Source organism: Cololabis saira, chromosome 23, assembly GCF_033807715.1.
Source record: "Cololabis saira isolate AMF1-May2022 chromosome 23, fColSai1.1, whole genome shotgun sequence".
Taxonomy (NCBI): Eukaryota; Metazoa; Chordata; class Actinopteri; order Beloniformes; family Belonidae; genus Cololabis; species Cololabis saira.
The window spans coordinates 9,004,353-9,020,962 of record NC_084609.1 but is presented as its reverse complement, the minus strand read 5'-3'; the positions used below and the strand labels follow the sequence as shown (position 1 = coordinate 9,020,962).

The 16,610-nt window shown below is 41.4% G+C and overlaps 1 protein-coding gene across 1 annotated transcript in view; it reads left to right on the top strand.

The window, feature by feature from the left end:
• The first annotated feature begins 15,893 nt into the window (after nt 1-15,893).
• The window catches only part of LOC133424232 (dual specificity protein phosphatase 16-like), an 11,109-nt gene continuing 10,392 nt past the window's right edge, over nt 15,894-16,610 (top strand). The window contains exon 1 of the mRNA XM_061714720.1: nt 15,894-16,328. Coding sequence (XP_061570704.1) covers nt 16,062-16,328 — 267 coding nt within the window. The 5' untranslated portion in view covers nt 15,894-16,061. The remainder of the gene's footprint in view (nt 16,329-16,610) is intronic.

Here is a 16,610-nt window from a genome sequence, read left to right as displayed (position 1 = left end):
CTCCTCGGTATCCCCAACAAACACCTCCAGAAACTTCAATTAATTCAGAACTGTGCTGCCCGAATTCTGATGCGATGTGTGAAACCACGCCCACAACTAACTCCGCCGGCCGGAGCTTCCGCCATTTTTTCATAGCGGTGTATCACGTCATCGCGTCAGGCAGCCAATTAGAACAGAGCCTCATTATCATAGGCGCCCGCCCACTCAGAATCCTGCATAGATAATTAGGTTAGAGACTGGGAGGCTGCAGACATGGCTCAGAGGGTGAATTTCTAATTTATTTAGCAAAAACAATCAAAAGCTTGTTTTTAAGACATTCAAGGCCTGTTTAAAATATGTATTAGATGCCATAATTGGTCCCCTTTAAGAAAACAAAACAACAAAACAAAGAATTTCATCCTTTAACACTTGATATCTTAATTTACATGTGCAAAAAAGGAGTAGGAAGAAGTGTAAACTTATTTAATCCTACCCCCATTCACTAATCATTTAACCCGTATTTATAAATACCCACACACTGTACTCACACTGCTAAATAACAGTAACATTATTATTATATACATACTGTAATTATACTCACACACATACCTATACATACATACACATAGTTGAATATTTCTACATATTTGTACACACATGCCCATATAAATATTTATATAAATATACTTATTTACACTATACTGTCTCTATTAACTGCATCTGCTCTACATCTATATATATATATATATATATATATATATATATATATATATATATATATATATATATATATATATATATCTTTATTTGTAGTGTCTTGTGCTGGCCCCCTTTTCTCTCTTTCTCATGTTTGCAGGCCGGAGCTTCAGGAGCTGCGTGCTGGCCTGCGGCCTCCCCCCCATCTGGTCATCCCGCTGCTGCTTCCACCTGCCTGCTGTGTGCTGCTGACGTCCCCGACCCCCAGTCTGGCCTTGGGCAGGAGGGTCCCCCCTTATGAGCCTGGTCCTGCTCAAGGTTTCTTCCCTCCTAAAGGGGAGTTTTTCCTTGCCACTGTTTGGCTTAAGGTTTTTCTCCCAATAGGGGAGTTTTTACCTGCCATTGTTTATGTAATAATTGCTCGGGGGTCATGTTCTGGGTCTCTGGAAATTGCATAGAGACAACTTTTGTTGCATTAGACGCTATATAAATAAAACGTATTGAATTGAATTGAATTTCCCTGGTCTTTTATAGATGTTTCTTTTGTCTCTGTGCTTTTATGCTTTTACTTCTGGTTTTGTTTTTTGTTTAGTTTAGTTTATTTCGGTCATGACATCACAAAAAAAAGAATAAAAATAAGACAAACATCAAAATAGCTTTTACAAAATTAAAAATAAAATAAAAATGACAACAAGGAAACGAATACACTGTTCAAAGAAAACATTACAAAAAAGTTTCCAATATACAAATAACATCTAGACTGAAAAAGGTGTAGGCTGAAGCAACGCTTATTCATTGCCTACCCTCAAAAGGATTATTTAAAGTAATTAAATTAAAGCAAGAAGTAAGAGATAAGACTGCTAGTAAAACAAATTGCCTCCATGGGGATGACAAAGATTCCTCGAGAAATAAATAAGAAAAAAAAAAAGTTGCAGTCTACATGTTTCCTTCATCCTTAAATAATCAAATCAAATCACCAATTAAATGAATACCCAAATCAACATAGTAAGCATCATCACTCATTACTTTGGTATAGAGAAATCATCCTTCTTTTCAATGTTTTTTTAAATAAGGTTAAGGTTCTACTTGATTTCAAATCCATCTCCAACTTATTCCATACATCCACCGCTGCCACTGTAGTGCATCTCATCTTTGGTGTTGGTTCTGATTTTTGATTTCCTGTATTTCTTTATGCGTCTTGATTTTATTCCTTTTTGTTTATTTTGTTTGCTTGTATCTGTAGCACTTTGAGATTATTTTATGAAAAGTGCTTTACAAATAAAATGTATTATTATCAAATGAAGAGCATCGCAGAGGTTTATGTTCACTTTCAGTAAAACTTTTGGGTTTTCTCCGGCTGCTCTGGTTTCCTCCCATTATCATTAAAAATAAGAAAAATAGAGAAACATATTTTCTCATCAACAAAAATTTTACATTTTTATACATTACATTTTATTGTTATTATTTTATTGTCTGAAAAATGGTTCAAATGTTATTTTGTTATTTGAAAATTTTGTAATTTGTTTTGTTGATGAAAAAATATGTCTTTAATATTTAATATTAAATATATTATATTTGTTACCTAACTGTTTCCCAAGTATATTAGTGCGTGTGTGAATGAATAAATGAGACGTAAAACGTACATTTCTTTGTAGAAAGGCGCTTTATGAAGATAAGTCAATTTGCTTGTATTAGTTTACAGCGCAGTCTTGCCACATCCAATATGGTGGCGACATCAGTAGGCGATGCAATGTGCTGATTGGCTCTCCAGAAACGCTTTGAAACCCATGCCAAAGATCGCTGATTGGCTCTTATTATTGGCACGTCAAAAGAGTGCCATAATTCGTAGTTGTAAAAAAAGTTTGTAGCTTTTGTAAAAAAAAGTTTGTAGCTTTGTATATCCAATGTTGCACACAGACGAATTAATTCCACAGCTACAAATATTTTTTGCACATGCACAAAATATTTATAGAAGTACAAATATGTTTTGCACATGTACAAAATATTTCTACAAGTACAGATATGTTTTGCACATGCACAAAATATTTCTACAAGTACCAATTTCTTTTGCACATGCACAAAATATTTCTACAAGTACAAAGTTTATTTACAGATACAAAATATTTCTACAAGTACAAAGTTTATTTACAGATACAAAATATTTATGGTTTTAATTTGAGCCCATACTAATAATCTTCCGTAGAGCAGAGCCAAGTAGGTGCTGGTGTAAAGCCTGAATTATGGTTCTGCGTCAAACCAACGCAGAGCACATGCTGTCACCGTTACGCCGTCGTGAACCCTTCGGACTTCTCCGTCACTCCATTTCTTCGCGGTGCAGTACCCCCCGCGACCGCTAATTTGCGATCTTTTCCTTAATGGTTTATCCGACTTTTTCCGGTCACAGTGAATCAAAGAGATAAGGACAAGTATTGTGCAAAAAAACAAAACAAAACAAATCACACATACAAGAAGAAAAGAGCGCTGAAAGTTTACGACTGCTTCAAACCGGAAACCGGAAATGCATTGCTACCAAGCGAACCAATCACAGCCCTCTCCGTCTGCCTGTGGTCTGCGTCGCCTCGACGCGTAGTTACAATTTTCGGGAGGTGCACGTCAGTGACGGCGTGTGGTCTGCGTCGACGCGTACCACACGCTGTAGGCACGGCGTCGTTTTGACGCAGAACTAGGGCTGAACGATTTTTGAAAATAATCTAATTGCGATTTTTTTCCTCAATATTGCGATTGCGATTTAATATGCGATTATTTTTTCAAGGTCCTGTTCTCATGTATTTTTCAACTACACAAGCAATAAATTGGTCTGTTTTATAATAAACAATGTCAGATTTATTTAAAGCACAGATTACAACAATAAAGAAAACAAATCTGTGGCTTTACCCAGTACTGAAGTTGAGGGGGGATGAGGGGGATGGCATCCCCCCTGAAATAAAAACGGTCCAAATCATCCCCCCTGTAAAACTGCCATCCCCCCTTTCCATCTCTTATGTCATTTCATCAATTAATGTGGTTTTACTGCTATTTCAACATTTAGTAATTACCAGAAAAATAACTTATTTGACAATTTTCACCGGTTTCAAGTAAATTTTCACTTGAAATAAGTAGAAAAATCTTTTTTTTATCTTCTCATTACAAGTAAAAAAATCTTGTTCCACTGGCAGATTTTTCTACTTATTTTAATTGAAAATCTACTGTAAACAGGTGAAAATTGTTGTTTTTTCCAGTGATGAGTCTTGTTTTAAGTGTAATGAGATTTTTTGTACTAAAATTAGACATTTTAACTAGAAATAAGACAAATATTCTTGTTAAGATTGTGAGTTTTTGCAGTGATCCATTTTACGTATCCTGTGAAGGACAGAGTCATATTGATAAGTTCAGAAAAGTGTTTTTATTGTTGTGTTTTGATGTATTTGATGTAAGCCCAGTGGATATTTAAAGCTTACAGAAGGCTGCATTTAACTGCTGCTATGTCATTCCTGCAGTATTTCTGCAGCTGTTTTGGTCACTGCTATTATTTGTAATATATTATATTATTTGTAATCAGCACAAATTATCTGTCCCCATATGATAAAATCCACCATCCCCCCTGATTTTTTTTTTTTTTACAACTCGAGTACTGGCTTTACCTCTAACCCAATCGCACGACACCAAACCGGGTTAAACTTTAGCCAAAACAAGGCGTAGTTTAATAGAAAAACACAGAAAAACTCCCACAGGGAACAAAAAAACTTCCTCACAGGAAACTCAGAACTTCTTCACAAATAACTCAAAAATCACATGGAAAAAAACCCACCAGCAAACTAACAAACAAACCAACAAAGCTCAGAGTTAACAAAACCAACCAGCAATGAACTCGCAGCCCCGCTCTCCTCCGACGGGCTGCAGGTGTGGTTTAAAGCTGATTTATGGTTCCGCGTTACACCAACGCAGGGTACGCAGTACGTACGGCGCGCGACGCCGCGTACCCTACGGCGTAAGCTCTGCGTCGATTTAACGCGGAACCATAATTCAGGCTTCACAGCGCGGCTCCACTGTCCGCCGGCGCCCGGCTCCTCGCCACGCCGACTCCGCGGTCATATATTTAATAAATGTATAAAGCCCATATATCTATAAAGCCCTGCCTGGCCGAGCCCTAACACTGAGGCCATGGTAGAAACAGTAGGTTACAGGCGGACATGCGGCACTGTTGACTTTTTTTCCCTGCCGGCAACGTGACCAGATCACGTGACCAGATCACGTGACTGGTCAAATCGCAGCCTTTGCGGTTTGAAAATCTCGTTTTATCACATCGCGATATTATCGCAAATGCAATTAATCGTTCAGCCCTACGCAGAACCATAACTCAAGCTTGAGACGTCGGTTGTGCAGAACTGCGGCAGTAAGTCCTTACTAAAGAGAAGGGATTTCATATGGATCCAAACCGTTAATAATCATTATTTTCTCCATATACCGGTCCTTGGCTTCCTTGTTTAAAGTATCCCGGTAAATTCCAGTTCCTTTCTGGGATTTTAACATCTTTTTTTTTGCGTTCCGTCTGTTCACTTGGTGCTACTACACTGCTGTTTGTTTACACTCACGAGGCTGCCAACACGGCCGCCGCGTCCCAGAATGCACCTTGGTGACCAAGCCCTATTAAATGTTAAAACGGCTTGCCATACACACTCCTTTTCCACCAAACCAGTTCCAGAGCTGGTTCTGGTTCATAACTCGTTCAACTTCTGAACCAGCTGAGAACCGGTTTGTTTTTCCACAGCTCGGGTACTAAGGGGACCTATGTCAGTTACGCCGCTGTGTTTGCGTGAAAGTTGAAGCAATAACAAGGTATTTGGCTCTAATAGGACTTGATCCACGTAGCTCCTCCGTGGACACATCTCTAATGGTGCTTTTCCACTAGTACCTACTAGGCCCAACTCGGCTCTCCTCCACTCGGTTTGGTTATTTTCCACCAGGGGGTCTAAGTGCCGAGTAGATACTTTTCTGTAACTATTCTACCGAGGTTCTAAGCGGCTGAGTCGGGCTGTGATGTCATCACACTCCAGGCCACCGATTGGTCGGGGGGTTGGAGTCAGACGTCTGAGTCAGGATGTGACATCAAAACTCTGACGGCCGCTTTAAGCTTCTCTCACTATCATTTTTCATTTTTGATATGGAACACAAGCCACAGACCCAGCAGCATCATCTCCTCCGGGTTCTACATCTTTAGTGTTGTTGTTCTCGAGTTGTCGAGTTGAGATGAATAGAGTCGAGTAGGTGCTGGTGGAAAAGCGCCATACCGAGGCGCCTGCGCCTTTAAGAGCGGCTGACTCCTCTCCTCGCTGCGATGACGACATGCTTGTATTTTTACCGGTGACCTCATCTCTCATGGCAGCGGGACCGCGCTGCCTCCTCCGCGGATCCAGCTCCGTCCTGCTCCGTCCTGCCGCCTCCTCCGCCCCGATCCCCGGTCCCCTCGCTCCCTCCGGCCCCCTGCAGCCCCGGTGGGCTCCAGCCTGAACCCCGGCCGGCACGGCGGGAGCCTCTCCGGCCGCACCGGCACCGGCGCGTCTCTCTCTCACGGTGAGTCGGCCCACTGTTCTGGGGGAAAGTGGGACGACGGAGGGGGAAAGTTCCGTTAAACTGGGCCTAAAGTTCGGGTCCGAGCGAGGCGGGAAACCGACGCTGCTCTGCGGGGTTTGGAGGGGGGAAACCTGCCGCCGGTCAAACCGAAACCGTCAAGAAGACAAAATGACGATGGAGAGAGAAGCGAAAATGTCGCGAAAATGTCGCCCAGATTCAGCAGAAGTTCAGAAGTCTTTAAACTGCGGTGACGTCATGACCACAGCTCAAGTTCTGCAGTAAACTGGTGAATTATTACTAACGTCCCAAACTGGTGTTAACAGGTAGTCTCCTTAATATGATCGTAAATAGAGTCCAAATTTAACTTGTTTAAGTAAGTTATTTATTTATTTTTTTCATTTTTTTTATTTGTAATTTTTCCAAATCAGAATCAGTCCAAATTTAACTAATACAAGTTTTTCATTTATTTTTTTTATTTATTATAATTATATTATAATTAAGCAAACTCAAATATCCTATCTCAAAAAATTTGAATATTCTGGGAATCTTAATCTTAAACTGTAAGCCATAATCAGCAATATTAAAATAATAAAAGGCTTGCAATATTTCAGTTGATTTGTAATGAATCCAGAATGTATGACATTTTAGTTTTTTTTTATTGCATTACAGAAAATAAATAACTTTATAAGATAAGATAAGATAAACCTTTTTTTATTTGCAATTTATCACAATATTCAAATTTTCTGAGACAGTCCTGTATATTATATTATAATTAAATATATTTTTTATTATTTTTTCATTTTATTAAATGGAGTCCAAATGTAACTATTACAAGTGTTTTTTCATTTTCATTTTTTATTTTTTCATGATTTTATTTATAATTTTTCCATATAACAGAAATACAAACATCTTTAGTAAACTTGTGAATTATTACTAACTTGTGTTAACGGGTAGTTTCCTTAATATTATCGTAAATGGAGTCCAAATTTAACTAGTTTAAGTTATTTATTTATTTTTTTTCATTTTCTTTATTTGTAATTTTTCCATATCAGAATCAGTCCAAATGTAACTATTACAAGTGTTCTTTAATTTTATTTATTTATTTATTTTTTCATGATTTTATTTGTAATTTTTCCATATAACAGAAATACAAACATCTTCTTTAGTACACTTTTACTTTTATTTTTTTTTATTTTATTACTAATATCCCAAAACTGGTGTGTTAACAGTTAGTTTCCATTAATATTATTGTAAATGGAGTCCAAATTTAACTAGTTGTTTGTTTGTTTTTTCATAATTTTATTTGCAATTTTTCCATATAACAGACAACAGAAATATAAACATCTTCTTTACTAAACTTGTGAATTATTACTAACGTCACAAACTTGTGTTAACGGGTAGTTTCCTTAATATTATCGTAAATGGAGTCAAAATTTAACTATTACAAGTGTTTTTTCATTTTATTTTTTTATTTTTTCATGATTTTATTTATAATTTTTCCTTATAACAGAAACACAAACATCTTTTAGTAAATTTGACTTATTACTAACGTCCCGAAACTTGTGTGTTTAACTATTTTAAGTTATTTATTTATTTTTTTCATGTTCTTGATTTGTAATTTTTCCATATCAGAATCAGTCCAAATGTAACTATTACAAGTGTTCTTTCATTTTATTTTTTCATTATTTTATTTGTAATTTTTCCATATAACAGAAATACAAACATCTTCTTTAGTAAACTTTATTACTAACATCCCAAAATTTGTGTGTTAACAGTTAGTTTCCATTAGTCCAAATTTGACTAGTTGTTTGTTTGTTTTTAAATTATTTTAATTGTAAATTTTCCATATGACAACAGAAGTACAAACGTCTTCTTTAGTAAACTTTATTACTAATATCCCAAAACTTGTGTGTTAATAGTTAGTTTCCATTAATATTATTGTAAATGGAGTCCAGATTTAACTAGTATAGTTATTTTATTTATTTATTTTTTTCATTATTTTATTTGCAATTTTTCCATATAACAGAAATACAAACATCTTCTTTAGTAAACTTGTGAATTATTACTAACGTCCTAAAACGTGTGTGTCAACAGTTAGTTTCCATTAATATCATATATGGAGTCCAAATTGAACTAGTACAAGTTATTATTTTTTTTTTTTTTAAATTTGTAATTTTTCCATACAACAGAAATACAAACATAAGTGCAAAGATACAGAAATAACACTCAGAACACCCACCCAAAAAAAAAGAACCTGCTCTTAGAGTTCAAAATGATGATAATAATAATAATTAATTAATAATAATAATAATAAGATGTTTTCGGTTTTGCAAGAAAAGTTACAATTACAAAGTTAGTAAATGCTGTTGATACTTTTTTTGGTTGTTTATAACACTGTTATTTTTGCTGGAAGGAAAATTAGATCATTTCTTAAGACACAATTAAACATTTTTGAAAAGTTTTGATGAAAATCCCACAAACATAAAATACAAAAGCCTCATTTTCTATCACTTCTTTTCAACTCTGGTCACAGCGGTCATTTAGGGGGAGGAGTCAAGTGTGTTGACTCCACCCCCTTCGGTGGGGGGGACTTTTTATAAAAATATCTTCTAAAAAATGTGTTTTCCCACCTCTTGAGATACAGAAGACTGATCTAAATGATCCCTGGAGATGAATATGGGGATGGTGAGGAACGACACTTCGAGACCTTTGTTGTGTTTTTAATTGGTTTTAATTTCAAAGACTCAAATAAATTCTTTGAATCACAAAAAGTGACGTTTATAATATGAAAGTTTAGTAAAAATGTATTTATATAACTTCAAACAGACCTGATTGGATTCAAGTGGTGCACCGCCGTGTTTTAAAACAGCAAATCTACGCAGCAGCCAAACAAACGTCAGTAAAACTAACCGCTCTGAAACTGTACTTTTAGTTTCTCTTCGCCTTCATGAGAATAAAACCAAACTTTTAACAGACTGAGAAAAGGGAAGGACAAATTGTTTAACTGGAAACAGTCCGATTTATCTTCCTCTTTAATTGGGTTAAAGTCCATCAGATTTATCCCGTTTATCAGCGCTGCTCTAGTCTTTAATGACAACCTGTCAACATTACTTTATAATAAAACCTGGTAAATCATCTGAACACGTCTGGAAGTGAAGCAGGACTCACCTCCGACACAAGTTACCGGATAACTAGAAGCTTTAATGTCTTTGATCGCCTCTCAAATAAATCCTTGTTAAAACGTATTAAAACTTTAATAAAAGCCCTGAAACCAGGTGAGTTCAGCCCTGTTTGCTAAAATATGGCCAAGGTGGAGGTTTGTGCAGTTCCTTTACTGCCCACTCTGGTAGCCCTGGTCGGTCTGGTCACTCTGGTCACTGTGGTAGCTCCGGGCACTCTGGTCACTGTGGTAGCTCTGGGCACTCTGGTCACTGTGGTAGCTCTGGGCACTCTGGTCACTGTGGTAGCTAGTGGCACTCTGGTCACTGTGGTAGCTAGTGGCACTCTGGTCACTGTGGTAGCTCCGGGCACTCTGGTCACTGTGGTAGCTAGTGGCACTCTGGTCACTGTGGTAGCTCCGGGCACTCTGGTCACTGTGGTAGCTAGTGGCACTCTGGTCACTGTGGTAGCTAGTGGCACTCTGGTCACTGTGGTAGCTACGGGCACTCTGGTCACTGTGGTAGCTACGGGCACTCTGGTCACTGTGGTAGCTCCGGGCACTCTGGTCACTGTGGTAGCTCTGGTCACTCTGGTCACTGTGGTAGCTCCGGGCACTCTGGTCACTGTGGTAGCTCTGGTCACTCTGGTCACTGTGGTAGCTCCGGGCACTCTGGTCACTGTGGTAGCTCTGGGCACTCTGGTCACTGTGGTAGCTAGTGGCACTCTGGTCACTGTGGTAGCTCCGGGCACTCTGGTCACTGTGGTAGCTAGTGGCACTCTGGTCACTGTGGTAGCTCCGGGCACTCTGGTCACTGTGGTAGCTAGTGGCACTCTGGTCACTGTGGTAGCTCCGGGCACTCTGGTCACTGTGGTAGCTCTGGGCACTCTGGTCACTGTGGTAGCTCTGGGCACTCTGGTCACTGTGGTAGCTAGTGGCACTCTGGTCACTGTGGTAGCTAGTGGCACTCTGGTCACTGTGGTAGCTCCGGGCACTCTGGTCACTGTGGTAGCTAGTGGCACTCTGGTCACTGTGGTAGCTCCGGGCACTCTGGTCACTGTGGTAGCTAGTGGCACTCTGGTCACTGTGGTAGCTAGTGGCACTCTGGTCACTGTGGTAGCTACGGGCACTCTGGTCACTGTGGTAGCTACGGGCACTCTGGTCACTGTGGTAGCTCCGGGCACTCTGGTCACTGTGGTAGCTAGTGGCACTCTGGTCACTGTGGTAGCTAGTGGCACTCTGGTCACTGTGGTAGCTAGTGGCACTCTGGTCACTGTGGTAGCTAGTGGCACTCTGGTCACTGTGGTAGCTAGTGGCACTCTGGTCACTGTGGTAGCTACGGGCACTCTGGTCACTGTGGTAGCTACGGGCACTCTGGTCACTGTGGTAGCTACGGGCACTCTGGTCACTGTGGTAGCTCCGGGCACTCTGGTCACTGTGGTAGCTCCGGGCACTCTGGTCACTGTGGTAGCTCCGGGCACTCTGGTCACTGTGGTAGCTCCGGGCACTCTGGTCACTGTGGTAGCTCCGGGCACTCTGGTCACTGTGGAAGCTCCGGGCACTCTGGTCACTGTGGTAGCTCCGGGCACTCTGGTCACTCTGGTAGCTCCGGGCACTCTGGTAGCTCAGGCCACTCTGGTAGCTCTGGTCACTCTGGTAGCTCCGGGCACTCTGGTAGCTCAGGCCACTCTGGTAGCTCAGGCCACTCTGGTCACTCTGGTAGCTCCGGTCGCTCTGGTCGCTCTGGTCACTGTGGTCGCTCTTGAAGCTCTGGTCACTCTGGAAACGTTTCCTTGGTAACACCAGAGATGAGGATGTTTGGACAGATTCTGATCAGAATGAAAGTAAAGTCATGTTAATTAGCATCATAGATTAGCATAAGCTAAGTCAGTTGAGCTAAAATACCTAGCTGTGATTGACATGAGGCGGGGGGGGTGTCATGTCGCAGTGACATCATGAACCCGCGCCGCCTCACTTCCAGGAGCCTGAAACGATCCGGCGAGCAGCTCCGACCGCGGCGTTACTGCCACAGCCTCACCTGCCACGCCGTGATACGGGGGCGGGGTCAAAGTCCTCTGATTGACAACTCAGAGCCAACCTGTGCACCTTTGGTCAAAGTCGTCCAACAGCTTGAACCAATAAAAGCCTGCCTGCCGCAGGTTCAGTTAACTGCAGGTTCAGTTAGCCCAGGGGTCGGCAACCCGCGGCTCCAGAGCCGCATGCGGCTCTTAAGCGCCGCCCTAGTGGCTCCTGGAGCTTTTTTTTTTCCTTTATTTTCTTCTTTTTTTCCCTTTTCTCGACATTTCGACTTTTTTCTCGACATTTCGACTTTTTTCTGAGGGGGGGATATATATAGTTTTTCGGCACTACCTTGTTCTCTATAGCTGATATAACAAGAATTACTCCTATGTGGGATCAATAAAGTTCTTATTTTTGCCATTTGAGAAAATTAAATATATTATATTTGGTGCCTAACTGTTTCCCAAGTATATTAGTGCGTGTGTGAATGAATAAATGAGACGTAAAACGTAAATTTCTTTGTAGAAAGGCGCTTTATGAAAATAAGTCAATTTACTTACATTAGTTTACAGCGCAGTCTTGCCACATCCAATATGGCGGCGGCGTTGACGTATCGCAGCAGCTCGATGGGGCGTCTACGTATATATATGTCTATGGGTCACATGACCTCGTCATCAGGTCTTCCTGCTGCAGCAGGTCTCGGCCTCAGATCCGGCGTGATCAGAGGAGTGTTACGCGACGCCGGCTCGGAGGAAGTGCAGCCGGTAATTTGACAGATCAGGGCGAGGAAAGTCCCGGCATGAAGCACGATGTCTGAGACGCGGCCCCGGGCCTCGGAGGGGGCGAGGCCGCTCCAGGACGCTCCGGTTTATCCGTCACGGCCGAGGGGCGACGGGGCGACCATTTCTCCTCACGTCTCGATTTTCTTGAGGTCAGAGTTACTAATGAGTCGTGTCGTGTTGAGTTATTCTGCTGAAAAGTTGTGATGGCGCCATCTGGGTCCCAGCAGCTCTCAGGGTGCATTGTGGGAGATCTGCTGTACTGGGAGTGAAGTTACTTTCGTCTACGAAAATGATGACTAAATATCGTCATCAATGAACCTTTATCACCTGAGGAAAACGAGACGCAACGTAAATGCTGGTCATGTGACGATAACGATAGTTAACTATATAATGCAATATCGTAGAGGAATAAAAAAGAGACTACTATAAAAAGGAGGGGATCTTCTCTGGGGCTGGGAGAAGAAGAGGAGACCATCTTTGGATCCACTTTCCTACATAGACGTGGAAAAGAAAACCCAATGTGTTGTGGAAAAAGAAAAAGATGGGGAGAAATGCGGAAAAATAAATATGTTAAAATGAGTCTTTTGCATCTGGAATTAATGTATTCTTGAGTCTATAAGGTAAAAATAATATAATAATAAGATAACCTTGTTTGAATTGTAAAATGGGTTTGGCTAAATACAATCTTTGACTAAAACTAGAATAAAATGGTCCTGGAGGATTCTGACTAAAATAAGACTAAAATGCTCAGACTTTTAGTCGACTGAAACTCGACACGACTAAAAGGAGAATGAACGTGACTAAAACTAATAAAAACTAAAATGATAGCTGGACCCAAAGACTAGACTGAAACTGAGACAGAAACAAGACTAGTTCCCTGCACAAAAGCTGCGGACGATGAATCTGCAGCTTTTCTACCCAGAATATTAAATTAAAACCTGTATATGCAAGGGATAATGCCTGACGAGGTGTACATTATCATAAATATATGGACAACGCAGGGGCGTGAACTGTCCATATATTTATGTTAATGTCACCTCAAAGGGCATTATCCCGCTTATACCTATTTTCTTTTCTCTCTCTCCTCTTTTCTCTCCTCTTCTGCATCCCAGTCATCAAAATTGTTAAATTCACCAAATAAATTAAAAGAAATGACAAAATCACTCATGTCGCCGTCCTGCGATAGCCGGCTCTTCTTCTCTGAATCTCTGTTGCCGTGGTTACCACCTGGCAGTTGATCCAGCGCAATGATATTAAAGTTATCAAGCAATTTCACCAAACTTGTTTTCTAGGTGTAGGTTATACATTTATAACTACACCTGCCAGCCAATCAGAATCGAGTATTCACACAGACCGTGGTATAATAATTAAAAACATCTGGGAACTGAACTTGCAGGCACGTCAGAGGTTCGTTTCTGGTTCTGATGAGTTACAACAGCAGCAGCTCGTCCGGGACCCAGAGCCACCGCTTCCTCTGGTTCTGGTTTCTGAAGTTCTGTAATTTCTGCAGAACCTGGTCCATCCTCCCCTCAGACTTGAGGACGTTTTTTCACCGGCCGGGTCGTTAAATACCTCAGAACTTTTATTGGTTCCACCTGTGGAACCTGAGACGGGTCAAGAGCGTAACCTCCTGAGCTTTTAGCATGACGGAGAAGAACTGAGGTCGTGATTATAATAAATAAATAAATAAAATAAACTTGTTATAAACAAGTTTGTCATTTTTGAGTCTGGAAACAGAGCTGGAACTGGGCCTCAGGAGCAGGGTTCCTACGGGTGCTTGAAATCCTTGAAAGGGCTTGAAGTTCAATGTTGTGTTTTCAAGGCCTGAAAAGTGCTTGAATTTTAGTTTAAGTGCTTGAAAATAGATAGATAGATAGATAGATAGATAGATAGATGTACTTTATTAATCCCGAAGGAAATTCAAGAGTGGTCAACTGCTCACAAGAATCAGTCACACACACAAACAGTATGATAAAAACAGATTATAAATAAATAAATATCTAAAATAAATAAAAACTAATGACAGGAGGGAGAACCGACTTGGGGACAAAGGCAAGGACAGAAATTATAACTCTGTCTTTCACAAAATTGGGATCAGACTGTATAGTTTAGTTATTACAAGGAGAAATAAAATCAATAAGATGAAACATAACTAGATGTTTACAGCTGATACAATGTACATAATTGTGACTAAAAAGCGGAAAAAATAATTATGAGTATATATATTCCTGTAGATATTTTACCCCAGAGATAAGGTGCTTGGAAGATTTTGAAAATGACCCTTGAAAGTGCTTGAATTTGACCTTGAAAAATGTGTAGGAACCCTGCAGCAGGTTAAATGTCCCGTAGTTCTGCAGGATCAGAGTTCCGGTGGCACTGGGTCGCTGGAAACATGAGAAGATGACGTTTACTGGAGATGCAGAAGTAAAGCTGCCGCAGCCTTCACACACCTGTGGGGGCGGGGCCGGGGGCGTGGTTTTGGGGCACACCTCTGGGGGCGTGGCTCCAGAGCAGGTGTTGCAGAGGAATGAACCCAGCGCGGCGGGGACTTTCTGGCTGTAACCGCTGGTTTTACGACGCGGGAGTTTCCTGTGAGTCACGCCAGAGACGGCGTGGAGATCCGGGAGACGCGTCCAGACGAGTTACGACATGGGGGGGGACTTCCTCCGCTGTAAACCTGAAATCATTAAAATACTTTCCAGAGTAAGATCCCTCTAAACCAGAGGTCCCCAACCCAGTGCATCATTCGCCCGCAGGCCAGTTCTAAAAATAGCACTAATCACGAACTAGCTCTGTCTAAAATTGTATTTAATTGTGTTGCTATTCTTTTTAAATTACATTCACAGTGATGTAAATTCAAAAACGAATACATCAAAACATACTATATATATATATATATATATATATATATATATATATATATATCATGAAAAAAGTTTAATATACGAACGCTGACGTAGTATACTCAGTCTAGTGCGCATGACCAACCTTTGATGCTGAGATGAGCTCGTGAGCGCTGCAAAGATGAGGAGACGGAAGTGGTTTCTACCGACAAAAACATGGCAGAAAAAAGGAAGAAAACTTATCATTTTCACAGTGAATGGGAGGGAGAGTCATTTGCGGTGCGACTGTGGCGACGGCTAAGCGGCACAACGTGGAGAGACACTTCAGTACGTGTCACAAGATTTATTTTAAAAGGAGTCCATTTGTGTTGATCTTACATGATTGATCATTTGTACAAACATGGTTCAGAGTTCATGATTTGATAAAAACTGTTTGTGGCTTGTGAAAATTGAAAAAGATTTCCTGCAAAATGTTGTGGAAGTGATCATTTGAAAATGAAACTCTTGGAAAGGTAAATAAGAAATTAAATATTGCATGTTGAAATGTATCCGTTTCCTACCGTGTTTAATCATTCTGAATAATTATTTTTGATGAATCATTAATGATTAGTGTCTTACTAACTTACTTACTCTTACTAGTGTCGTACTAGTCCTGGTTTCATTTCTACTAGTCCTGGTTCCACCAGAGTTCCTGGTTGATGGTTCTCTCCGTTTCTGTTCCAGGGTGTGAAACCTTCAGCGGGACGATGAGGAGGAACCTTCCTAGTGATGTCATCAAGGGAGAAGTGGCGGTGCAGTGAATGACCGCACACACACACACACACACACACACACACACACACACACACACACACACACACACACACACACACACACACACACTAACACACTCTGAGGGCGAGCGGTGGGCGGCGGCCTTCAGGATGACATCACGCCCCGCAGACGGGATGCAGCTCCTCTGAGGTCCTCGCCGGGTCTCATCGGCGGGGGCGGGGCGAGCAGCCGCCCTCCGACATGACGGAGGTCCCGGCCCCCAGGCCTGGGTCCAGGCCCGGGTCCAGGCCCGGCGTGGCGCGGCCCATCGGGCCAGAGGCGCTGGTGGCGCTGCTGGAGGGGGGGCTGGACCGGGTGGTGCTGATCGACAGCAGGCCCTTCGTGGACTTCAACGCCTCCCACATCCTGGAGGCCGTCAACGTGAACTGCTCCAAGCTGATGAAGAGGAGGCTGCAGCAGGACAAGGTCCAGATCGGGGAGCTGCTGCAGCACTCGGCCAAGAACAAGGTGAGCCCCGCCCTGGTTTAGAGCAGCACCTGTTACTGTAGAAAATATAGATACATGTGTTTCTATAAAAGTGATTAAAATTAAAGCTGCAAGCAGCGATGAACGGGCCCTCGCACTCAAGCCCCAGAAAGTAGGAACTATCAAATATGGACCAATCAGATGAAGGGGGGGTGCGCTTTTTGGCGTCTATCATCGCCACTGTAACGCTTTTGACTGAGAAAGGTAATGCCCATCGTCGCAGGATCGAGACGCAAATTTTGATGTATAACACACCTTGGTGCA